The sequence below is a fragment of the Natator depressus genome, chromosome 1 (genome assembly GCF_965152275.1).
Source record: "Natator depressus isolate rNatDep1 chromosome 1, rNatDep2.hap1, whole genome shotgun sequence".
Taxonomy (NCBI): domain Eukaryota; kingdom Metazoa; phylum Chordata; order Testudines; family Cheloniidae; genus Natator; species Natator depressus.
Window position 1 is genome coordinate 61,553,150 of NC_134234.1, and position 25,521 is coordinate 61,578,670.

General features: G+C 44.9%; 1 protein-coding gene across 2 annotated transcripts in view; it reads right to left on the reverse strand.

The window, feature by feature from the left end:
• The window catches only part of DNAJC15 (DnaJ heat shock protein family (Hsp40) member C15), a 45,074-nt gene that overhangs the window by 12,436 nt on the left and 7,117 nt on the right, over positions 1 to 25,521 (reverse strand). For both annotated transcript variants that reach the window (XM_074961316.1, XM_074961309.1), the window contains exons 2-4: positions 22,103 to 22,154; positions 18,171 to 18,244; positions 719 to 795 (exon numbers count right to left, since the gene is read on the reverse strand). In XM_074961316.1, coding sequence (XP_074817417.1) covers positions 719 to 795; positions 18,171 to 18,244; positions 22,103 to 22,145 — 194 coding nt within the window. In that variant the 5' untranslated portion in view covers positions 22,146 to 22,154. The remainder of the gene's footprint in view (positions 1 to 718; positions 796 to 18,170; positions 18,245 to 22,102; positions 22,155 to 25,521) is intronic.

A 25,521-nucleotide genomic window follows, 5' to 3' on the forward strand; every position in this document is an offset into this window, starting at 1 on the left:
GATTAGATTAAACTGTTTTTAAAGACATTCAGGACTCGCCCTACCCTTTCCTGCCTTCCTGGAGTTGCTATAGGGAAGAATAAAGGTGGTTTGGGTGCCTCAGTTGTCCATTTCCATATGTTAAAAGAAATCCAAACATGTTTAAGTGTAACCTTAACTCTTAATTGCCTGGGTTTGTCATGCTTGGTATTGGGGATAATCACAATATCCCTGTAATGTGTTTTATCCTTAAGTTACACATGCCTACACTCACCCTTAAATTCATCCTAATACGTTGTATAGCATCCTCAATTCCTTTAACCACAATAAAAAAGATGTGAAGAGAGATTACACATACATTTGAAATGACAGACTCAATGGAATTGCTTTCTGCATTACTGATGCATTAATACAATCCACAGTATTGTAAATCTTGATTTTTAGTGAGATCAGAGTAGATGATCATGTTGATCAGCATAGTATCTGTTGTTCTGATTTATATTTACAGCATTTGTCCTCTACTGCTGTAAGTGGCCTGAAGGTATGACAAAAGTTGCGTGGCTGCCCATTTTATTGTATGTTTTTTTCCAACCAAAATACAACCTTACAATGGCATATAGAACACAATTTTTGTTAACAAGTTAAAACTGTGAGCACCATATAGCCCTATTCTTTCACCTTACATTTCTTCATTCAGTTTGGTGATAAAACAAAAACAGTATTAATGCAGCACACCTACCTTATGCCTAAAATAAGACTAGCTTCTCGTCTACTCATTTTCTGTTCAAATCCTCCTTTATAGTATGATGAGAAACTCTATGGGGGGAGTGGAAGGAGGAGGAGGGAAGAGAGAGGAAAATAATTAGTTCCACATACATAGGTGTCATGATCTCAATGCTATTCTATTACCTTAACAAGGTTGATTAGCATTTGATTAGATTTCACTTCAAGTGATGAAACTACTGCAAAACAAATATGGTTTAAAAGGAACTCTGTCAAACACTGAAAATCTGACCTCTTAAAAGTTACAGTTTGTGTTTTTACAGTGTCCCACTGATAATGAAAGACATTAATTGTTGCAGCCATTGATTTGTAGGGTTGAGAGTCTCCCTGCCCCTTGGCAGGGGAACCCTAATTGTCTAAATGCTGGGTAGAATGAAATTGCACATGAGCACAGCCTTGGGCTTCATGTGCACATAAATTCATGCCAACTTAACTTTCCCTGCCATTTGGGATTATTTGCTGGTTTTTTCCCAGATCAGAAACTGAGATTTTAACCACTGTTTACAACAAGGGAAAGAGAAAACTTGTTTTGGAGAGTGAGGTGTGGTAAATTTTTTTTAAAGCAAAAACTGTAGTTGTCCAGGGAATGGAGTGAGGATAAAACTGATGCCTATCAACCGTGTGTTAAAATAAATTATTGAAATACCATAGCATAACTAAAGATATCAGTGGGGTTTTTTTTTGTTTTGTTTTGTTTTTTTTTTTTAAATAAAAAGAATTAGGGACTAGTCCAGCATCGCACAGCCGCAACCCTCTAAGTCAAACGAGCCTCAGAGAAAACAGATGTAGTTCCAAGACAGCCTGACTATTGGGAGCTGGAACCCAGAAGTCAGTTAAGACGACTGAAGTTTTGTTAACTGCCAAATTTATCAACAAGTAAGCTTTACAAAAAGTAAGTTTCATCCTTTTATCATCAAAGTGAAGTCTGGCTTCAGAACTGGGCTTTTTATCCACAATTAAAATATGCCTAGCACTTAATGAAACACGTTTTCAGTTAGCTACTAAATATACCTAGTAATTATCAATAATAAAATGTGTCATATTTATACAGCACCTCATCCCAAATGAATTTACAAACACTCATTTAAATTACATGCACTTATAAGGCACCTATTATGGTATCTAAGCAAACTTCATAGTTAAGATTAGGAGCAGATAGTCTCCCAAACCATACTGCTTACACAAGAGGGACGCTTCACCTATTACCAAAAAGCAGCCACCTCTGAGCTAATACACCGCAACATCCCAATCACTTCAACGGCCATTGGATCAGACCAGTGGTTCTCAACTCGCGGGCCACTTGCAGCCCAGACCCAGCTGTGTGGTAAAAAAAATTCAAAGTTTGCCAGTCCCAGCAGAGGGCAGGGCCAGCTGAGGGGTAGATGGCATCATGGAGCCCTGCTGGAGCGCTAATGCCATCAGGGAAGGCAAAGCAGCTCTCTATGGCAGGGGAACAGCTCTGGTGGCAGCCTGATGCTTCTTCCCTCCCCGGGACAAACGGCAGGGTTGCCAGGTGCCCAGTTACCACGTGTGGGGGAAGGCACCGGGCCATCAACCCATGCCAGCCATAGGCGTAGTTTAGGGGGGCATTGCCCCCACCACCTCTTGCAGAAATAGGGGGTGCTGAGCAGGACTTGCTCTGCTCAGCCTGTCGGGGTGGGTGGTGAGAGGCACAGGTTCTGTCCTTCCCACACTGTGCCAGCTCACTCTGCGCCTCTCCCTGGTGGAGGCTGGCAGCTCTGGGATGCTGCCTCCTGCGTCCTGGTGCCTGTCATTGTCCTCTTCTACGTGTGCCGGGTCCCGTTTCTGTACAATAGTGAGTGCCTATGTGGGGTCAGGGCAAGGTAGTGGGGAAGGAAGAAGGATGGGATAGGGCAGGGGGAAGAGAAGGGAATGGGGCAGGAGGGAGTGGGACAGGGGCAGGGGACAGTATGGAGAGGAAGAGAGAGAGGATGGGGCAGGGGGAAAAGAAAGGGATGAGGGAGTGGGACAGGGCAGGGGACAGAGGGGAGAGGAGAGAGGATGGGGAGGGAAGAGGAAGGGGATGGGGCAGGGGGAAGAGAAGGGGATAGGCGATGGAAGAGTGGGACAGTGGGGAGAGGAAGGGAGAGGGGATGGGGCAGGGGGAAAAGAAAGAGATGGGGATTGGAGAGTGGGACAGGGGGAAAAGAAAGGGATGGGGGAAGGGGACAATGGGGAGAGAAAGGTGGGTGGGGTGGGAAGAGGAAGGGGGATACGAGGATGGGGCAGAGAGAAGAAAAGGGGATGACTGAGAGCCACTGCCAGTGAGAGAGCTGTCTCCTCGCTTCTGGGCATCCGCGCCAAAGGCATCCACAGAAATGGGGGGGGTGGCAAGTGCCCCCGCACTAGCCACAGCTGTGTGTCACCTCTGGGGGCAGGATGAGCATGCTCCAGGCTGCAGTGCGCCCTGGACTGCCTGCAGCAGACAGTGCCCCCCTGCCCAGCCCCTGCTGGCCATGTCCAGACCCAGAGCTCACAGCCAGAGCAGGAGGCTGCCCTGCAGGTCCTGTCTCCGGGGGGAGAGCTGGTGCGGGGTGGAAATTTGTCCCATTGTGGCTTCCAGCTATGATCCCCCATGGCTTGGTGGGTGGGATTAACACTGCCCCTTACTGTCTGGGAGCAGGTGTCGAGGAAAATATGCCCAATTGGGCAGCCACAGCAGGTAGGGTGGCATATATATTGCGTGGATGTGGCCCACATAACACAAAGAGCTGTATATGCAGCCCACAATGGTAAACAGGTTGAGAACTACTGGATCAGACCCTGAGAGAGAGTAGAACATTACGGCCTAAAGAGAAACTTGGCAATGATACCTTACTACTTCTCCCCCCAGTTATTTAAGATGACAGGTAACATTTTCCAAAGCATCTAAGTCTTCTTTGAAAGAGGGACTTAAGTGACTTATTTTCCAAAGCATCTAGGAGACTAAGTCCCATTTTCAAAAGAGACTTTGGTACTTAGGTGCTTTTGAAAATGTTACGCATCATCTCTAGCATAGCTCTCTAATGTGACAATGGGATACTGATTCAGTGCTGATGGAGAAAAGTCTGCTATGTCCCGAATTATCTCCACCTTCTCCCACAGAACCCTACCCCTGCCTTTAATAGGCTCCATTTGAGCTACTGACCATTGCTCATTAACTTGAGATCACAACCTAAGTCAGTGGTGGGCAACCTGCAGCCCATCAGGGTAATCCACTGGTGGGCTGCAAGACCGTTTGTTTACATCGACCGTCCGCAGGCACGGCCGCCTGCAGCTCCCAGTGGCCGCGGTTTGCCATTCCCAGCCAATGGGAGCTGCGGGTGGCCGTGCCTGCAGACGGTCGTTGTAAACAAACTGTCTCGCGGCCCACCAGTGAATTACCCCAACAGGCCGCGTGTGGCCCGCAGGCTGCCCATCACTGGCCTGAGAAGTATGGCTGCAAGACAAAATACAAACTCCTTTTTATAATTGTAAACATTCTTCTTATTCGCGCCTAGGAGCCCTACTCATGGACCAGGAACCCACTGCACTAGGTATTATACACAAAAGACAGTCCCTGCTTAGACTGCTTACTTCAGGGAGCCCCGATCTTTATAGTTTCCAAAAGGCATTAAACAAGTGTTTGCCCTGTTCTTTTGAGAGGAAGACACTCAGGCTGGCTTGGACCTTTAAAATCACAGCTAGGTCATTAAGGACAATGGTTTCCTTCTCAGGGGATGCTTATGGCACAAACAGCCCCTTTTTTAATGAAAGTCCCAGTCCTAAAGCGATTTGAAGCTTCCTTTTTAAAGCAAAAGAAATCAGACTAAAAGCCATCTTTGTCTAGGTTAGAGGCATGGGCAAGTGAGGACAGAACATTCCTAAAAAAAGAGGTAGAAAGGCAGTTTTCTAGCTACCAAAGAAGAGAGAGGTTTGATTATCCATCTCACTTACACGTGCTACTTGGACTAAAATAGTGAAGTGTTTTCATGAAGCAGTGCTACTTTTGGTATTTCCCTGTTAGGAAAACTCCTCAAAGTGATAAGGGAAGGACATTTCAGGCACCTTCCAATATTAAAATCAGCCTACCACATATGCAATCCTTGCTGGGCTGGAAAGATCACACAAGTGAGCTCTCCACTTCCTGATACTTCTGATATTCTGGGCCCCATTTAATCTTCTAGGCATGTCTTCCTTACATATTGTGCCCTATACAGCCCATGAGAATTAATTCAGTTTCTTGCATGAACTCTATTAAAAGGTGAAAAGAAAATGGTAAATAGCTTTAGGCCCACTCTAAGTGTATGGTTTCCCTCAACAATCTCCAAAAAAAGGCTGTCAGGGAAGCCAAATTTATTTGGGCTGTGACATCTTTAAAGACCTTCCCCGACTCGCGTAACCCACCTTTCTGTTACAATTTCTGCACCAATAAGAGATATTCCAGTGTCCTTATGTTTTAGACTAATCACCACACCGCATCTGTATAGAAGCTATGGTTTTTATAAAATGTGTAGGTGTTTCAGTATCCCCAAGTCACCACAATCTCTCACTGAAGAGACAATACATAACTCCACAAAATAAAAGAGCCACTATATATATTCTGCTAGATATTAAGAATATTTAATGGGGAAAAAACTATGTTAATACAGATTTAAGGTTGCTTGATGGTATGCTGTCCCCTTGCAGTATCCTGAGTTGAACAAAACTCACACTTCTGAAAACCAGGAAATGCCTCAACACCCCCCACTCCATTAGCACACACACTTTAATTCTGCCAACCCCACAGTTGCTGAAATATACAAGCTCTTCACCTTCTTTTAACCACCCATTCACACTCAGCCACAGGATTCCATCTAACAGTATTAAAGGCTAAAATAAGGGGAAATGTGTTTGTGTGTGTGTGGGGGGGGGGGGGGGGGGGAGTTGCCTGCACCACCTGCCCTCTACCCTCTTCAAGCAATGTATCCATATGCACATGCTCACACTGGCTCCTGGCACTATAACATTCAGGAGGTTCCAGATCCTAGTGTACACTCACTCATACAACCAACTTCCCAGAAAGAATACCACACGTGTACAATTTAAGAAACCCTTCTCGGCCTTTTACAACTCCCTTACACTTACTCAGAGGATACCATCTCAACCTACACTTTCATGTAACCATCATTAAAGCATTAGAATCCTCTCCTATTCCACCTCACTACTGACAATTGCCATTTAATAAAAGCCCTGTACCTTGCTACTGACGTAACCTACACCATTCTACATAAAAGTGATGCATCCTGGAGGTACACATGCAGGTCTTCCCTTTCCTCACACGTTTCAGAGGGTGCAAAACACAGATCTCCTCGTATCACAACCACAGCCAATGTATCTGTTTTATTGAACTCATTTATACTTTTGGCCTTTACATCATTCCCTAGCAACAAGTTCCACAGGTTAACTTGCATTATGTGAAGAACTTCCTTATGTTTGTTTTAAACCTGTTGCTATTAATTTCAGTGGGCGATCCCCCAGTTGCGTGTTATGTAGAATAGCACTTCGCTATTTACTTTTCCCACACCATTCATGATTTTATAGACCTCTAGTCTCCCCCCACACCCATCATCATCTCTTTTCCAAGATGAACAGTCCCACTCTTTTTAATCTCTTCTCATATGGAAGCTGTTCCATAAGCCTAATTATTTTCATTGCCCTTCTCTGTACCTTTTCCACTTCTAATATATTTTTTTTGAGATGAGGTTTCCAGAACTGCAAGCAGTATTCAAGGTGTGGGCGTACCATGGATTTACACAGGGGGATTATCATATTTTCTATCCCTTTCCTATTTTGTGCAAATGTGTTCAGAGTACTATCCACCATCTATGCAAGTGAAAAAGTGAACTTAAATTCATGATTTGGGTCTCCCAAAGACTCAGTGGCTGCCATGCACTACTTGGGTAAAACTGACCAACAGAGATCAATCTGACCCACGTCACAGCAATAGATTGCTCACTAGTTCTGTGCAAACCCCATTAGAAACCATTAGAAAAACAATGTTGTTGTTTCAGAGCTTATATATCTGGAACCCCAGTTCAAACAACCCCAAGGGTGGGGGAGGTGTCACTAACCCTACTCCGCACGCCCACAAAGCATAGCAAATTTCCATACAAGCACAAAGATTTTAGAGCACTTAGAAACATCCTCCTCTAAACAGGAAGGATGGATGGACAATGGATGGAAAAGGCTCCTGTGCCCGTCCATCTGCAGCACAGGAGGCTCTGAAATGTGTGAAGTGACCAATTCATCTCAATAAGGTGTTTTCAGCTGAATGAGAACACCTCATGGAGATTAATACAACCTGAAACAATAGCTCTGAGACATGTGAATTGCTCCATTCTTCTCAATAGGTGTTATATTGCCCTCCTGAGTATGGGAGAGCCTCTGATATGCATGAAGCATGCCTGTTTTCAGCTCCCCACCCAAAGGGAGAATACTCCCCCAGATCCTGGCTCACACGGGGGCAGCGGTGGGGAAGAGGGAGGTCCAACCCCTGTAGGTGGGCACATACTCCACAGATCCTGGCTGGGGCAGCCAGAAGGGCTCAGACACGCCCAAAGGGGCAAAGCCCTAGACCCTGGCTCATATGAGGAGGGCAGGCTCAGGACCCCCTAAAGGGGAAAAAGCCCCCCCATATCTGGGCACATACATAGGAAGGAAGAATCCCTGCCTCTATTCTCCTCCAGTCCTCCTGTCTCTCAACCCACTGTCCCCCTTCCCACTACTCCTACCTTAATCCCCAAGCCTCCCTCCCCTACCACCCACCTCCATTCATCCCCCACCCCCGTTCCCTTCCCCTCATTGCAGGTCCAAACCCCTCTCCTCCCTTTCCCCCACTTCTCTTCCCCCTAATTACCCCATCCCTCTCAGGAAGAATTCACATCTCTAAATTTTCCCCAAAGGCTTTGGGAGGTGCAGGGTGGTTCGGAGGAATTGGCAAAGCTGTGGCACGCACTGGGGTGAGGGAGCACTGGCAGAGCTGTGGAGTGCCACACTTCCCTCACTTGAGCCCCCAACCTCTTCCCCTCCTCTACCCCCCATCCCCACTCATGCCCCTTCCAATAACCCTGTTCTCTTCACTGCAGCCCCAACCCCTCTCATCATATTCCCCCACTCCTCCACCCTTCAATGCACCTCCCCTCCCAGAAAGCATTCACATATCCAATTTTCTTACCCTGAATTCTTTGATTACACCCCTCACCCTCCAAAATGAAATTACTACCCATGACTCATAAATTGTACCCAACCTCCAGCCACTCAGTCCAAAACTCCTTTTGTCACTGCGGGGGGGTGGGACAACAGGGGGAGAGAAATGAGGAACTTAACCTTAGTTACGTTAATGGATGGATGAATTCACAACCATAAGGAGGTCTGTGATTCATCTAGTCACCAGTACTTTTCAGTGAAACAGAACAAGGCAGCAGAAGGAAACTATTTTTTGGCAGGGACTGTAACTCAGGAACCTGTGAGTCAAATGACTCCAAGTTTGGATCATAGAATCATAGAATATCAGGGTTGGAAGGGACCCCAGAAGGTCATCTAGTCCAACCCCCTGCTCGAAGCAGGACCAATTCCCAGTTAAATCATCCCAGCCAGGGCTTTGTCAAGCCTGACCTTAAAAACCTCTAAGGAAGGAGATTCTACCACCTCCCTAGGTAACGCATTCCAGTGTTTCACCACCCTCTTAGTGAAAAAGTTTTTCCTAATATCCAATCTAAACCTCCCCCATTGCAACTTGAGACCATTACTCCTCGTTCTGTCATCTGCTACCATTGAGAACAGTCTAGAGCCATCCTCTTTGGAACCCCCTTTCAGGTAGTTGAAAGCAGCTATCAAATCCCCCCTCATTCTTCTCTTCTGCAGACTAAACAATCCCAGCTCCCTCAGCCTCTCCTCATAAGTCATGTGCTCTAGACCCCTAATCATTTTTGTTGCCCTTCGCTGGACTCTCTCCAATTTATCCACATCCTTCTTGTAGTGTGGGGCCCAAAACTGGACACAGTACTCCAGATGAGGCCTCACCAGTGTCGAATAGAGGGGAACGATCACGTCCCTCGATCTGCTCACTATGCCCCTACTTATACATCCCAAAATGCCATTGGCCTTCTTGGCAACAAGGGCACACTGCTGACTCATATCCAGCTTCTCGTCCACTATCACCCCTAGGTCCTTTTCCGCAGAACTGCTGCCTAGCCATTCGGTCCCTAGTCTGTAGCGGTGCATTGGATTCTTCCATCCTAAGTGTAGGACCCTGCACTTATCCTTATTGAACCTCATCAGATTTCTTTTGGCCCAATCCTCCAATTTGTCTAGGTCCTTCTGTATCCTATCCCTCCCCTCCAGCGTATCTACCACTCCTCCCAGTTTAGTATCATCTGCAAATTTGCTGAGAGTGCAATCCACACCATCCTCCAGATCATTTATGAAGATATTGAACAAAACCGGCCCCAGGACTGACCCCTGGGGCACTCCACTTGACACCAGCTGCCAACTAGACATGGAGCCATGGATCACTAACCCTACCCCGGCACACTCACAAGGCACACCGAATTTCAAAGCAATCCAATTCACCGTTCAGACTTCACAGCACTTACAAGAATTAAGCTTTAAAGCGGGCAAAATGGCAGGAATGGAAACCCACTAGCTGTTTTTCTGTATTGGCACATTCATAGTGTAAAAATGATTTAGTGGGTGCCATGCACTAGCTTGGGGAAATCTTGACAGCTTGAAACCATTTTGACCCACATCACATCATCAAAAGTTTGATCTCTAGTGCTGAGAAAACAAAACAAACATTCAGCATTTTTCAGGGCTTCTCTCTCTGAAATCCCATGCTCAAATGACTCAAAATTTGGCTCACTAACTCTACCATGCATCTTCCTGAAGTATGCCAAATTTCAAAGAAATCCAACTAAGCAAGTCAATTTTAGAGAACTTAGAAAGATCACCCTTTAAAAAGATGTCATGATACAACCTATTGTGGCACTCTGTTACCACTGTAATACTGCATATGTTGCAAATCCCAAGATTCATTTCATCTTCCCAGACTTTTCAACATCTTTACTTTACACATTGTGTTAGAACGGCTGACTTGAGTTACATGAACCACAGAAGATGTGATCCCCCAATCTCATTCCTAGACTCTGACAGTCACATGATAGCCTGACTGAGCAGAATCCCAAACTCCAACCAGAAAGGAGAGAACTGCAAACTAATTATTGTAGTACTCCATGTTTGCTAAAGAGGGGATATATTCATTGTGGAAGAGGGAATTTTCATGATTGTGCATACTGAGGGCCACGGACGTTCATTTTGCCTTAGAATTAATATGGTTATAGCTCAGTCTTCATATGCATCAACAATTCAACAAGGTAGTGCCATTGAAATACCTCTTCTTTATCTATGTCTTATTTTAAAAGTGACTGAAGTTATAATAAATGGTAATATCTGCCTCAGTAATGCAAACCAATGATTAATGTTTCACTCTTTTTGATGACAACAGGCTCATATCACCACAAAATTAGCAGAACAGTGTAAGCAGCACTAGTGACATCAGTGGCAAATGACACTTTGAAAAGCTAAGTTAATTGGAAAAAAAGTGTTTCTCTGGAAAAGCCGCATTACAGGAGATGGTAGGTGAGGTAAACACTTAACAACCCTCCCTCCCCCCAAAATTCCTCTAATCCTTTCACTGAAATAACATATTACAGTAGAAACTTGAAGGCTGGACTACGGTAGTGTTTTTACTTATGTATATATACTTAACTGCAGTAAGTTATAGTTAAATGGAAAGTAGTGATTCAAAGTAAATTTCAATAGATTTCAGTTACTAATCTTAATTAAAAGATTACCAGAATTGTTGACTATACATGCTTTTTGCTTACATAAAAAATAGGTAAGAGATGCAAGATACAGGCATTTTAAATGACCATTTAATAATCACTCAGCATGGGTTCAGTTAGTGATCTGGAAGAAAATCAATATGTTGTTTACTCTTATCTGTGAATGTAATTAACTGGGAATTGTTACAAACAAATAAAATTAGGATTAGGGTGAGGTCTCTGATTATACAGAGCCGGAGGTGAACCACAGGGAACTACAGCCCATATCCAAGGGTCCCAAAGTTTCCATGTGCTCTGCTAGTCTCTCCTATAACGTTAACCATAGACAACTATGCAACTACTAAATGTATTCTCCAGCAGCATGAGCAGCAGTAATTATTGCTGTGATAGCTACCAGTTCAGAAGTCAACACTGTCCAGAAAGCAATATGTTGTAGACAGAGGGGACTAGAAGGAACTACCTTATTATGTTCTCTAGCTTTGAATCTTTCACAAAAACCATTCAGATAGAGCACAAAGGAATTTGGGCAGCAGGGGCTTCTGCAGGATCCTAGGGAAAAAGTACCCTATATGCTCTCTCCTTCCATAGTTGGAAGATGGAAAAATCAGTTTTGTTCTGCTTTACCCACATCTTCTAAGTCACAGGCAGAAAATAATTAAATTGATACATTCTGGGAAAACATATCCCAACACAGATACTCAAGAGAAAGAAGATACTTGTAAAACAGAAATGCCAGAAAATGTTGGTTGACTGTTAGACATTTTTTAATGCACATACTGGACCATAAATTTATAACGCACTTTAGAGAAAAACAAAAGCTATTGTTCCTGCCCTGGCAAAATTAATCTAAATAAGACACACAGAGGAAATAATGGCAAACAAGAAAGAGAACAGAGGGATGAAGGTTATAACAAACAAACACTTAACATGTGAGAGATGCTGAGTACGATGCTTGAAATTTTTAAGTTTGCAAATAGAGGAGGACAAGTCAGAAGAAAAACTGCACTGACTGGAGATCATCCTTGCAAAGCTAGCCAAAAGAAAGATTTAAAGAAAGAATTTGAAGGGAGGAAAAAAAAAAACCTTTCACGTCCATTCCAATCAGGTGTGCGTGCACCGCGTGCATAGTTGTCGAAAATGTTTCTCCTAGCAGCTCCTGTCGGGTTGGCTGTGGAGCCCCCTGGAGTGGCGCTTTCATGGTGCTCAATATATGACCCTGCTGACCCGGCCTCTCCCCAGTTCCTTCTTGCTGGCTATTCTGACAGGGGTAGGAGGGTGGGTATTGGAATGGACGTGAACAACACATCTCAAAGAACAACAGTTACAAGAAGGTGAGTAACCATTTTTTCTTCTTCAAAGTGCTTGTTCATGTCGATTCCAATCGGGTGACTTCCAAGCTCCATCCCAGAGATCGGGTCGGAGTTAAGGAATCGCAGATTAGAGCATTGCTCTGCTGAAAGCTGCATCATCTTTAGTGTTCTGTGTGATAGCACAGTCAGAGGTGAACGTATGCGCCAAGGACCAAGCAGCTCTCCTGCAGATTTCTTGTATCGGGACCTGGGCCAGGAATGCAGCTGCCGAAGCCTGTGCCCTTGTGGAGTCAGCCTTAAGGTGGGGCTGGGACCTTGGCCAGCTCATAATGTGTGCAGATACAGGCTAGGATCCAGGAAGATAATCTTTGAAAGAGACCGGGAGTCCTTTCACGTGGTCTGCCACCGCCACGAACACCTGGTTCGACCTCCTGAACAGCTTTGTGCGCTCGATGTAGAATGCTAATACCTGCCGAACATCCAATGAGTGCAGCCTTTGCTCTTGGGTACTGTTGTGGGGCTTGGGATTGAAGACAGGTAGAAAAATGTCTTGTCTAGTATGGAATTGTGACACTACCTTAGGGAGAAAAGCCAGGTGAGGTCTGAGTTGCACCTTGTCCTTGTGGAAGGCCCGGTAGGGTGGATCGGAAGCAAGGGCCTTTAACTCCGACACCCTCCTGGCTGATGTGATGGTGACCAGGAAGGCTACCTTCTATGACAGGTAGAGAAGGGTGCAAGATGCCAGTGGTTCGAATGGGGGTTCCATTAATCTGGAGAGGACCAGGTTAAGGTCCCATGCCAGAAGAGGCTGTCTAACCCGAGAATATAGCCGTTCCAGGCCCTTAAGGAAACACCCTATCACAGGGTTAGCAAACATGGAGTGTCCAGACATGCCCGGATGGAAGGCCGAGATAGCAGCAACCTTGATGGATGACACTGCCAGGCCTTGTTGGTTGAGGTGCAGAAGATACTCCAGGATGAGTGGTATAGACGCCTGGAGTGGAGGAGTGTGATGTTGGGTACACCAGCAAGTGAACCACTTCCACTTGGCTAGATAAGTGGATGATTCACCTGGTGGATGGTTTTCTGCTGCCGAGCAGGACCTTTCTTACTGGTTCCGAGCACAGCTCATTGGGTTTAGCCATGAAGCTTCCAAGCCATGAGATGGCGGGCCTGAAGGTCCGCGTGGCGAAAGCGACCGTGATTCTGCGTGATCAGATCGAGGTAGAGTAGTAACACGACAGGAGTGTCCACTGACAGCTGCAAAAGCGTGGTATACCAATGTTGAAGGGGCCATGCTAGGGCCAGCAGAATTACTACAGCTCTGTCTCTGCAGATTTTCAGCAGTACTCTGGGCATGAGTGAGAATGGTGGAAAGGCATACATGAGACGGTCTCCCCAGGGAAGCAAGAACGCATCCAAGATCAAACCCAGGCTGTGATTCTGAAAGGAACAAAACATTGGGCACCTCCTATTGCTCCTGGTAGCAAACAGATCGATTTGGGGAAACCCCCAACTTTGGAAGATGAAATATATGACATCCGGACGCATGGCCCACTCGTGATTGTCCGCTAGTTTGTTCTGCACACCTGGGAGATAGCCCACTCCATTCACCTGGAAGCATTCTATGCAGAACTCCCATAGCTGAGGGCTTCCCGACATAGGGGGGAAGAACGGGCTCCACCTTGCTTGTTGATGTAAAACATGGCCAAGGTGTTGCCCGTCATTACTGCCACACCCTGGAACTGGAGCCGGGATAGCAAAGTTTGGCATGCTAGCTAGACTGTTCTGAGCAATCCGATATTGATATGCAGGGAGAGCACGTCCTGCGACCATAATCCTTGTGTCTGGAGCTCTCCCAGATGCGCCCCCCAACCCAGAACTGATGTGTCCATTACTAGGGACAAGAAGAGCTGGGGGCTGTTGAAGGGGACTCATTGGAGGGACTCAAGTACTTGGTCTGGCACCATGACCACAGATTCCAGGCTGTCGAGCCCTAGGCAGCATACAGACGCGAGTGAAGCTTGAAGTGGTCTGAGTCTTCAGTTTGGCATGCCAGACCACATAAGTACAGGCTGCCATGTGGCCGAGGAGACTCAGGCATCCCCTCGCAGTAGTGGTCGGGTACCTCCTGAGGTTTTGGATAATGTCTGTCATGGTCTGAAATTGGGTCTCTGGCAGGACCGCCCTTGCCTGCACCAAGTCCAGCATTGCACTGATTAATTCTAATCTTTGAGTAAGTGACGAAGTTGACTTGTTCACGCTGAGGAGTCCCAGCCTCTCAAAAGTAGCTCTGACTAGTTGGACTTGAGACTCCACCTGCTCCCTGGTACGCATCCTGAGTAGCCAGTCACTGAGATAGGAATACACCTGCACCTGCCTCCTGCAGAGGAATGCTGCTACAACTGACATACACTTGGTGAACACTCAGGGGACTATCAACAGACTGAAGGGGAGGACCGTGAATTGAGAGTGTTTGTAGCTGGCTACAAAGCACAGAAATCATCTGTGCACTGGCCGAATAGCTACATCAAAGTTCGTGTCTTTCATGTCAAGGGCAGCAGATCAGTCTCCCAGATCGAGGGAAGGGATGATAGTGCTGAGGAAGACCATGTGGAACTTCAACTTCACCATGAACCTGTTGAGCCCTTGCAGGTCTAGAATGGATCTGAGACCCCCCCTTTGCCTTGGGGATAAGGAAATAGCAGGAGTAGAACCCTTTGCCCCTTAGCTTCTGAGAAATCTCCTCCACTGCCCCTATGGCAAGAAGCGATTGCACCTCCTGGATAAGGAGTTGCTCGTGAGAAGGGTCCCTGAAGAGGGACAGGAATGAGACGGGAGGAGGAGCAGAACTTGACAGATTATCCCACTTCTATAGTGCGAAGAATCCAGCGGTCCGATGTTATTTGGGACCATGCAGGATAGAAGTGGGATAGACTATTCTGAAAGCAGGGTTGAGGATCCGCTATACAGTCTAGCACCTTGTCCCCGCGTGCATCTTCAAAAGACCTACTTGGAGGCCAAGGGGGTGCACGCTTGGCACTGTGATAACAAGGGCGGAGATGGCTTATGCCTGGTGTTCCTACCTTGTCGTCTAGAAAAGTCTTGCTTAGGGTGAGGTTGATAAGGATATTGAGGGGGTTTGAGGCTTAAAGTGTTTTCGCTGAGACTATGCCTATGGTTATGCCAGAGAATAAGGCATGCGCTGCCAGTCAGCAGCGTCCAGTGAGGCCTGTAAAGAGGTCCATGCCACTGTCTTGCCCTCCTCCACAATGGCCCCAAACTCATTCCTGGACTCTGATGGTATTAGCTCCTTAAATTTGAGCATGGAGTTCCATGAGTTCAAATTATATCTGTTCAGGACTACCAACTGATTAGCAATCCTGAGCTGTAGGCCCCCCGTGGAGTAGACCTTTCTACCAAAAAGGTCGAGTTTTTTTTAGAGTCCTTGGACTTATGTGTGGGTCTCTGCTGCCTTTGCCTTTCAAGTTCATTAACCGCAGACACCACCAGGGAGCAGGGCTGAGGGCGGGAGTATAGATATTTGTAACGCTTGGAGGGAACAAAGTATGTGTATGCTACCCCCTTGGCCATCAGGGGGATGGAGGCCGGGATCTAGAGGGCCATGGCGGTGCTGATCAGAGCTGGCTGGGTTAGTGGTGCTGCCAGGAAAGGGAGCAGTGCCAAGACCTCCATCTGTACCAAGAGGATCGGGGACGCGATGATGATTGGCGCTGGGAGTGGGACCGCTGACGATCCAAGGACCGGTGCCGCAAGTTTGACCAGTGCCGCGAGCGAGAGCGGCACCCCCTTTCCAGTGCCAGGGATCGATGACCTGGCAACACGGGCAGGCACATCATTACTGGCTTACCATGTGACAGTAGCAGCCTTGGCAGTCCTGGGGGCTGGCTGTGGAGAGTCGGGGACTGCAGTACAGTCATGGCAATGGGGTCCTATGCAGCCTCAAAGGTGTCCGGAGTGGATGGTAGCCTCACCTCCTCCACTATATGGTTTGGGGAGTCCAACGGCCCCGGGCTCAATAGTACTCCTTGCAGGTCTGAAGTTCCCGGTGCCAATTCCAAGGGTCTTTGGGCCAGGTCTCCCTCTCTGGGATGTGCCCCATTGGTCTAGACTGCCGGGGAGGGTCTCACAGGAGATCCGCCTCTACCCTGCTTGGCGTGCCTCTTCTGTGGCGCCAGAGAGTGGGACCGGTGCTGGGCAGTTCCCACAATCTTAAGCCTGAGGGATCGGCAGTGCCGCGAGTCTCTGTGCTCAGAGATCTTCCACTGTGCCGATTCTGCCACCGACGCTGGCGCGCTCCGCACCAAGGAGCTCCATGCTGAGTCCCGCTGTGCTGAGGTGGACTGTAGTTTAAGAGCCACCTTCAACCTGAAATCCCACTCCTTTTTGGTCCTGTGTCGAAAACCCTTGCAAATCCTGTACTTATCGGCTTGGTGAGCCTCCCCCATACACTTTAAACAAGCGTCACCCGTTGGCACAGGCTTGTTGAAGGGTTTGAACTCCAGGGATCGAGGCATGTCCCGAGGTCCCCAGGGGGAAAGGTTGGGATGGAGGGGGAATCCCCCCACACTTCCAGTGGAAACTACTACTAACTAATCAAACTAGAACAACTATAAACTACTGAGATAAACTATACTAGAAAGCTAGGGGAAGCGAGGAGAACTTGCAAGCAAGCCACTCGCACTTCCGAAAACTGTCACAAGCAGTAAGATGGACCTGAGGAGGGGGCAGGTCAGCAGGGTCATATATTGAGCGCCATGAAGGCATCACTCCAGGAGGCTCCACAGCCGACCCAATGGGAGCTGCCAGGGGGAAAAGTTTCCAGCAACTGTGCACGCAGTGCACGCACACCTGATTGGAATCAACGTGAACAAGCACTCGAAGAAGAAGAGGACATTACTCTAGGCAGAAGAGTAGTCTAAGCTCGGGGAGAGGGGGACTTTGACTTGAGTGCATCTTTTAGACCTACAGAGCATGAAAGAGTCCACCCGTCAGCTGGACTCAGACAGTGTATGGATTCTGATGTCAGCCCTATCCTTTGCACATTCACTTACACACATGCAGCGCATCCTAAATTCCAGTCCCTGAACAGTAAGAATTTCTTTTATAATGGTACCCAGAAAAGTTAGATTCCACAATTTTGTTTCTTTCTCTTAAGCTCCATGACTTACCCACCTTTGCTCCCCATCCACATTGGTACAGAAGTGCCATTCTAGCACTGTGTGAGAAAAACCTATCACCTGCTGTTTGCTTTTGTGTTTATTTAAATTCTACAACTCTGCATGGGAGGGTGAAGAGACCTTGTTGCCCTTGATCTCATCACAAAGGGGAAGTGGTGCTGACTAAGATTTGCTTTTACTTGAATATCCAATATGCTTTGCGCTGAATATTAAACGTCAACATGCCTCCTTCAGAGAGAGCATTCCAGACTGCGAAGAATACGGAAGTGTCCATATCCTGAGTCCTCTGAAGGTATCCATTGAAACAAACAAATATCCCCCTTAGTGGGACTTTGCTTCTACAGAGAGGAATGGCAGAAACCTTTGTTAGCCCAGATTCCAAGAGAGGACACAGTCACCGAAGCCAAGATTAGATATTAAGGAGAGTGCACAGCAAAGATTCCATTGACGCACATAACAGAATGAAGGAAAAGATACCACAAACAGGTAATCTGGGTAAAAATTCAGGCAGCTGTTAGCTGGAACACACTGGATAAAAGCACAACTGATGTGTCGGAGAGAAGACAGGCTTCAATTCTTTTTCATGTTACCGCGACAAACCTCCCCAGCAATTTGTTTACATTTTTATAAGCCATGTCTGAAAGAAAAGTGACTAGAGATTTTTATTTTCCACCATTTACAGTGATATCTTAGGTCACGGGTAGTCATTTGGATCCTTCTAGAAGTTTGCCATAGCTAAAGGGGCCATGATTACATTCCTTATACACTCTCTGGCAAACAATTTTGAGACTAGGAAAGTCATATTAGGGAACTAAACTCATACCCTAGATCTCACCAACATCTTTTGATAAAAATTCATCTGAAAGCATTTAAAACTACACCGAACAAAGCACTAGAGCATGTAGCGTTGAGAATAATCTTGCAATGGAAAACCTAACTAGATATCCTAAAATGTTTCTCTTCAATTTTAAATCATGTTTGTGATTTTAAATATAATTTTAAATTGTTTATGGTAAAATAATCTCTAAACTTACAGAGGTTGAAATCTTCTTTGCTGTTTCTGTGAATACTTGTTCCAGTGGTTTCCAGACCTGGAAAGCATAGCGACCTGAAAAACAATTTAATAATAATAATAAAAAAATCAAACTTCACTTAAAAAAGAAACCTTTACAGAGGTTTACCTGTGCAAACACTTATTTTGCAAGTATAGTACCAGTGTAGGATTTTTGGTCTAAAAATCAAAGCCATCTCCATTTTTAATCTCTTCATGTCATTTGTTTGCTGGCAAGCACTGTTGCACTTTACTGCTTTTCAAGATGTTCCCTGAGCTGTCAGTTTTGTAGTCAGGCCCAGAACAGTTCTCTGATGAGTTTGCAATCGGTTGCATTTTTCAATCTTTATATTAAGAAGAGGGGAAAAGTCTGGTAATAAGTTTGGAAAAGAAAGTAATAAATTGCAAGATTCACAATGTTTGTTCCCAAGGCCAATATATTCCAATATGTTTGGATAGGATAAACTGAGATATGTGCCTTGTAAATTGTAGGAAATATTGCAATTAGCAATTATAGCTGGCATTTGTAATGTAATTCACCAAAATAAGTACAGCTCAAAGTTGTTTCCAAATCTACTTCTTACAGTGTTCATACAACTTTGCACCAATATCACACAGAGTGAGTAATTCTTTGCATTCTTATTTATTTAGTGAAAAACTGAGCCTTTTTGGATCCAGCACCATTAAAGACCCAACTTAGCCATGACCCTCTCTAAATACAAAACAGACTGGATGGAGCTCTATTTAGCAGTCAGTAAATTCTATACCATTTTGGGAAAGAATTGAGTAGGTCTACCAAGTTCAGTATCAGAATTTGCATCAGAGCCATCATTGGAATGATCATTTTTTTGTTTGGTTGGGTTGTTTTTTGCTTACTATATACTAGAAAATTTAGTCACCATTATGCCATTTTAATTATTTTTTAAAATAAGATAATGCTTTAGCCAGATAGCATTTTGTTTTCATTCTTAATGATCAAGATGTCTACATAGGTCATTTCAATCATGAAAGCGTGTGCTTAGGTTTACGAAGAAATCAAGTTAATATGGTGTGATTTGATTACCTGAAGTGAACAGAAATCAATTTGTAGATTTCAAGGCCAGAAGGAACCCCTGATCCTCCCATGCAACATGGGCCATAGAATTTCAACCTGTAATTCCTGAATTAAACCCAATAATTTAAGGTTGAGCGAGAATCTATCTTTCAAATTAACATCGCATCTTGATTTAAAGATTTAGAGAGATGGAGAATCTACCACTTCCCTTGGTAAACTGTTCCCTAAATTCCCTGTAAACTGCACCGCTGCCTCTTAAGCCTTGCGCAGGGGCTCAGGGCTGCGACAGGGAGAGATGCGTCTCGCCCGGCCCCAAGCTGCTGCAGTGAAAGAGTGCTGGGGGGAGTCCTCTCTCCCCACTGCAGCCCTGGGACAGCCTGCACCCCAAACCCCACAACCCTGGCCCCCCCAAAGCCCGCACACCCCCTACACCCCAACCCTCTTCCCCAGCCCCACCCCCAGAGCCTTCAACCCTAGCCGAAGCCCTCACCCCCTGCACCCAATCCTCTACCCCAGTCCTGAGCCCCCTCCCACACCCCAAACTCCTCATCCCCTGCCCCACCCCAGAGCTCACACTCCCAGCCAGAGCCCTCACTCCCCCCTGCACCCCAACCTTCTGCTCCAGCCCTGAGCCCCCTCCCGCACTCCAAACCCCTCGGCCCCACCCCCAATACATTAATTTTGTTATGTGAACCAATATGGAGGTGATGTGTGACACATCACCTCCATATTGGTGCACATAACAAAATTCATTCCGCACATGGACATAAAAATTAGAACTGGTTGTTCCTATGGTTAATTACCTTCACTGCTAAAACTTGCTAGACAAATTCAAACTGGGAAAAAGGCGCATCAACTCTCTGCCACTGCATCTTTTTATGCCTTTGTAAACTAGATTAAAGAGTACTCTATTATCCCATATCTTCCAGGAGAGCTGGCTGTATTTCAAGGAATCCCTATTGAGGTTACAGGGACAAACCATCCCGATGTGTCGAAAGAATAGTAAATATGGCAGACAAGCTTGGCTTAACAGTGAAATCCTTGCGGATCTTAAACATAAAAAAGAAGCTTACAAGAAGTGGAAGATTGGACAAATAACTAGGGAAGAGTATAAAAATATTGCTCGGGCATGTAGGAATGAAATCAGGAGGGCCAAATCACACCTGGAGCTGCAGCTAGCAAGAGATGTTAAGAGTAACAAGAAGGGTTTCTTCAGGTATGTTGGCAACAAGAAGAAAGCCAAGGAAAGTGTGGGCCCCTTACTGAACGAGGGAGGCAACCTAGTGACAGAGGATGTGGAAAAAGCTAATGTACTCAATGCTTTCATTGCCTCTGTCTTCACGAACAAGGTCAGCTCCCAGACTGCTGCGCTGGGCAACCCAGCATGGGGAGTAGGTGGCCAGCCCTCTGTGGAGAAAGAGGTGGTTAGGGACTATTTAGAAAAGCTGGACGTGCACAAGTCCATGGGGCCGGATGCGTTGCATCCGAGAGTGCTAAAGGAATTGGCGGCTGTGATTGCAGAGCCATTGGCCATTATCTTTGAAAACTCGTGGCAAATGGGGGAAGTCCCGGATGACTGGAAAAAGGCTAATATAGTGCCAATCTTTAAAAAAGGGAAGAAGGAGGATCCTGGGAACTACAGGCCAGTCAGCCTCACCTCAGTCCCCGAAAAAATCATGGAGCAGGTCCTCAAGGAATCAATCCTGAAGTACTTACACGAGAGGAAAGTGATCAGGAACAGTCAGCATGGATCTGATGAGGTTCAACAAGGATAAGTGCAGAATCCTGCACTTAGGACGGAAGAATCCAATGCACCGCTACAGACTAGGGACCGAATGGCTAGGCAGCAGTTCTGCGGAAAAGGACCTAGGGGTGACAGTGGATGAGAAGCTGGATATGTGTCAACAGTGTGCCCTTGTTGCCAAGAAGGCCAATGGCATTTTGGGATGTATAAGTAGGGGCTTTGCCAGCAGATTGAGGGACGTGATCGTTCCCCTCTATTCGACATTGGTGAGGCCTCATCTGGAGTACTGTGTCCAGTTTTGGGCCCCACACTACAAGAAGGATGTGGATAAATTGGAGAGAGTCCAGCGAAGGGCAACAAAAATGATTAGGGATCTAGAACACATGACTTATGAGGAGAGGCTGAGGGAACTGGGATTGTTTAGTCTGCAGAAGAGAAGAATGAGGGGGGATTTGATAGCTGCTTTCAACTACCTGAGAGGAGGTTCCAAAGAGGATGGTTCTAGACTATTCTCAGTGGTAGCAGATGACAGGACAAGGAGTAATGGTCTCAAGTTGCAGTGGGGGAGGTTTAGGTTGGATATTAGGAAAAACTTTTTCACTAGGAGGGTGGTGAAACACTGGAATGCGTTACCTAGGGAGGTGGTAGAATCTCCTTCCTTAGAAGTTTTTAAGGTCAGGCTTGACAAAGCCCTGGCTGGGATGATTTAATTGGGGATTGATCCTGCTTTGAGCAGGGGGTTGGACTAGATGACCTCCTGAGGTCCCTTCCAACCCTGATATTCTATGATTCTATGATTCCTTCTGTGTAGGTACTTGTAGACTGTGATGAAGTCACCTCTTATTATCTGTGATAGCTGAACACATTCAACTTCATTAGGTCAGGTTTTCCAGACATCAAGCCATTCTCGTAGCTCTTTTTGGAACCTTTCCAATTTTTCAACATTCCTTTTCAAGGGTGGACACTAAGACTGGACACAATATTCCAGTAATGGTCTCACCAGTGGCAAATGGAACCTCCCTACTCCAACTTCTTACGCTCCTGCTTATATATCACATTAGCCTTTTTGGGCACAGCATCACACTGGGACCGCATGTTCAGATGGCTGGTCAGTTACCTGCAAATGCAACAGCTGCAACACCCAGGCCAACTGCCATCATAGTTCTGGCCTATAACAGAAAAACTGAGTCAGTATAAAATTTAAGTTCTGATTTTAAGTAAATTGACATTCTGTTGCAACAGTGAGCATTTCTGAAGTCTGAATGTGGATACCATATGATCCACTTCTGTAAACCCTTTAGCGAGTCTTCCCCTAATAAGGTTTAATATTTTATTTTCTTCTTATAAAAGGAAATTACAACCTTTTCTCCGTGTATTTTAACTTTGGAATGTACCAATACTTTCAGTGTGTAAAAAAGGAATAAATTCTTGGATACGTTTTAATGCATGAAATTAGAAACTCAGAAAACACTGGAAAATTAAATAGCTTTCCTTGTTCCGTGGCATTACTTAACCTCTGACAAAACCTCATGTTTAGCTTGAAACTGACTCTTACTAGTGTTTCACAATTATGTGATTTGCTAAAACTTTTTCACAGGAGATCATATAAAATGACATGCAAAACCATTCTGCTAGGGTTACTTGAAATAATTCACACAGTAAAACTCCAGTTTAGTTTAAAAGGACACAGATAACAGAAAACTCCATAATATTAACTAGAAAACCCAGGTGGTTGGATTGGGATTATGAATGGAAAAAAGTTTGCATTAGGGCCTTGCACAGGAATCTCATCATGACAGAATTTCTGGGATTAGAAAAGGGAGTATTAACTCAGGCACAGTCCCTAGACTTACACAGTAATAACTGGGAGAACTCCCAGCCTTTGGTACTCCTTCCCCAATGCAATCAGCATGAGCTACAGCTGAGGTCACAGAGGTAAAATAGGGTCTGCAGGGATAAGTCTACACTGCAGCTGGGAGCCTCCCAGCCTGAACAAACACGTTATCTGTGCTTCAGCTAGCAGATTCAAAATAGCAACATGAATGTTGTAGCATGGGAGATGGCATGACCTAGCTTCTCAAGTACAAGGCTGGTCCAACCACCCTGGGTCTGTACTTTGGTGGCTAGCCCATGCCGCCACATCCACACTGCTCATTTTAGCATGCTAGCTTGAACAGAGCTACTCCATGTCAGTCTATCCAGCCTGGGAGATCTACAATGCAGCTGGGAGTATAATACTGCCTTAGGGCCTTCTAAGTCCTCTGTCCCTCAAACTCAGACAGGCCTCATCAAGAGAAAAAGTTCTGGAACCTCTTGTTTTCTGACTACCTCCACATTGGGCACTGCAGCTGAGAGGAAGCTGGTGGGGGTGTATTTCTGAAACTCTGATGTTCTTCCCCAAAGCAGCCACCTTTGTTTTCCTGCTTCAAAGGAAGCCCTTGACTTGTCCTCCTGGCTCCTATTCCTCCAAGCAAGCATCAGCCTGCAGTCTTTGTTTTGTTTCATACCTTGAGATTCCATTCCTTGTAACTCCCCAAGCAAGTCATTAGAGATCTGAAACTTTTGGAGCCAGATGGAATTTTTTTTTCCCTATTGAAAAGTCAGAATTGGTGGGATGGGGGGAAAAGGAAAATCACAGAAACTGCTATACCAAATCAGTGGTCCATCTATTACAGTATCCTGTCTTTGACAACGGCCAGTAATGGATGCATCAGAGAAAGGTGTATTAAACTTCATAGTAGACAAATATTCAATAACTGCCAACAAGGGAGGCTTCTTCCTAACGCTTGTCAATTAGTCATTGGATTCTGCTTGAAGCATGGGGTTTATATCCGTCCTAAAAGAGGTTTTCTTCCTGTTTTATTTAGTTTTTCTGTAACTGTCAACAGTATCATTATCAATATAAATATCTAATCCTACTTTGAATGCAACTAGGTTCTTGGTCTCAATGTTAGCATAAAGTTTCACATGTTAATTATGTAAAAAAAAAGTTTATATCAGTTTTACAGTTGTTGCCATTTAGTGTCATGAAACTTCCCATTGCTCCTGCACTATGGAGAAGGGTAAACAGGAGCACCCAATTTACCTTCATCATACCATTTATTATTTTTATATTCTTCTTATTTATCTCCTCTCTAAATTTAATAGCCACAATCTTTTCAACCTTGCATCACAGGGAAGTCTTGTCAGGCCTTTAATCATTTGACGCCTGTTTTTGAACCTCTTCTATTTCTGCTATCTCTTTTGAGATAGGTGACCAGAACTTGACACAGCATTTCAGGGGAAGGCATCATATTGATACATAATTGCATTATGCTATTTTCATTATACTTTTTGTTTGGTTTGTTTTGGTGTGTACTAAGTAAAGACTTTCACTGACGTGTCCAAGTAACAGCTACATCTTTTTTCTAAGTTAAGAGCCCAGCAATGTGTAAGAGTAGTTCTCTCTATTCCATCCAATGTTTATTATCCTGTATTTGTCAAAATGAAATTTCACCTGCCATTGCGCTGGACACTGGTCTAACTTTGTTAAGTCCTTCTGAAATTCCTCAGTTTTATTTATTCTTGAATAAGCAAAATATTTTTTCATCTGTAAAACTGCCACTTTACAGTTCACTTTTCCAGATAAGGGCTGGTGGTGTTTTATCGGTTATGTGGAATGTTACAATTGATGCAATTTTTCAGAAAGTTGTGAATGGAGATTCAGAAGTATCCATGTTAACTGAATCTTGAAAAAAAATCTGATAAATAGCTCATGGTCTAATTTTTTCGTTTGCTGGACAAAAATGGGTACAGATTTCTTAAATAATTTAGTAAATAAAAATTAGAGTGTCATTCAGTTGAACTTGTTTAGGCACACTATGGAAGTACATTATTGAAATCTTCCATACACTAATCAAGGACTCAACTGTTATTTCAGTATTTTTAGTGCTAAACTGAAGCTTCTATTGTAGAGAAATCCACTAAAAATCTAAATTGATACTCTCTATTCTTCCACATGACCTAAGATTAATCTAAATCAATACATAAAAATGCTGTGTCATTAAATGACATGAGGTCCAGTAGAATGAACAGCAACTCCAAGTACCACTAATGACTCAATGAGAGCCCTGGAGTAAATCGTTTAGCCCTCCGTTTGTGTCCCCATCTGTACCCACTTACCTCAGCTGGATATTTTAAAGAATAATCAGTTTGTACACTGCTTTGAAACTGTAACGTGCTACTGATTACTGATGTCAAAAGCACAAATCTTGAATTAAACTCAGATTTTTTGTTGATGTTAAAAGGCAATTTACTAGCACTCTCGAGGGTACAAAAAGATTTGTGTTATATGAGACTAGTACCACCAAACTATTTCTTCCTCTCATTGTCTGAAAATAAGTTATACATGCAGCATAGTAGAAACTGAATAAAGGGTCATTAACTTTCAACAGTGTGCTTACTTAAGGTTTACATTTTGGAGAGTGTACTGTCGAGGAATTTGTAAAATACAGGCTTTAGATGTAGCTACATTTAAAGTATTCCCTTAACAGCCAA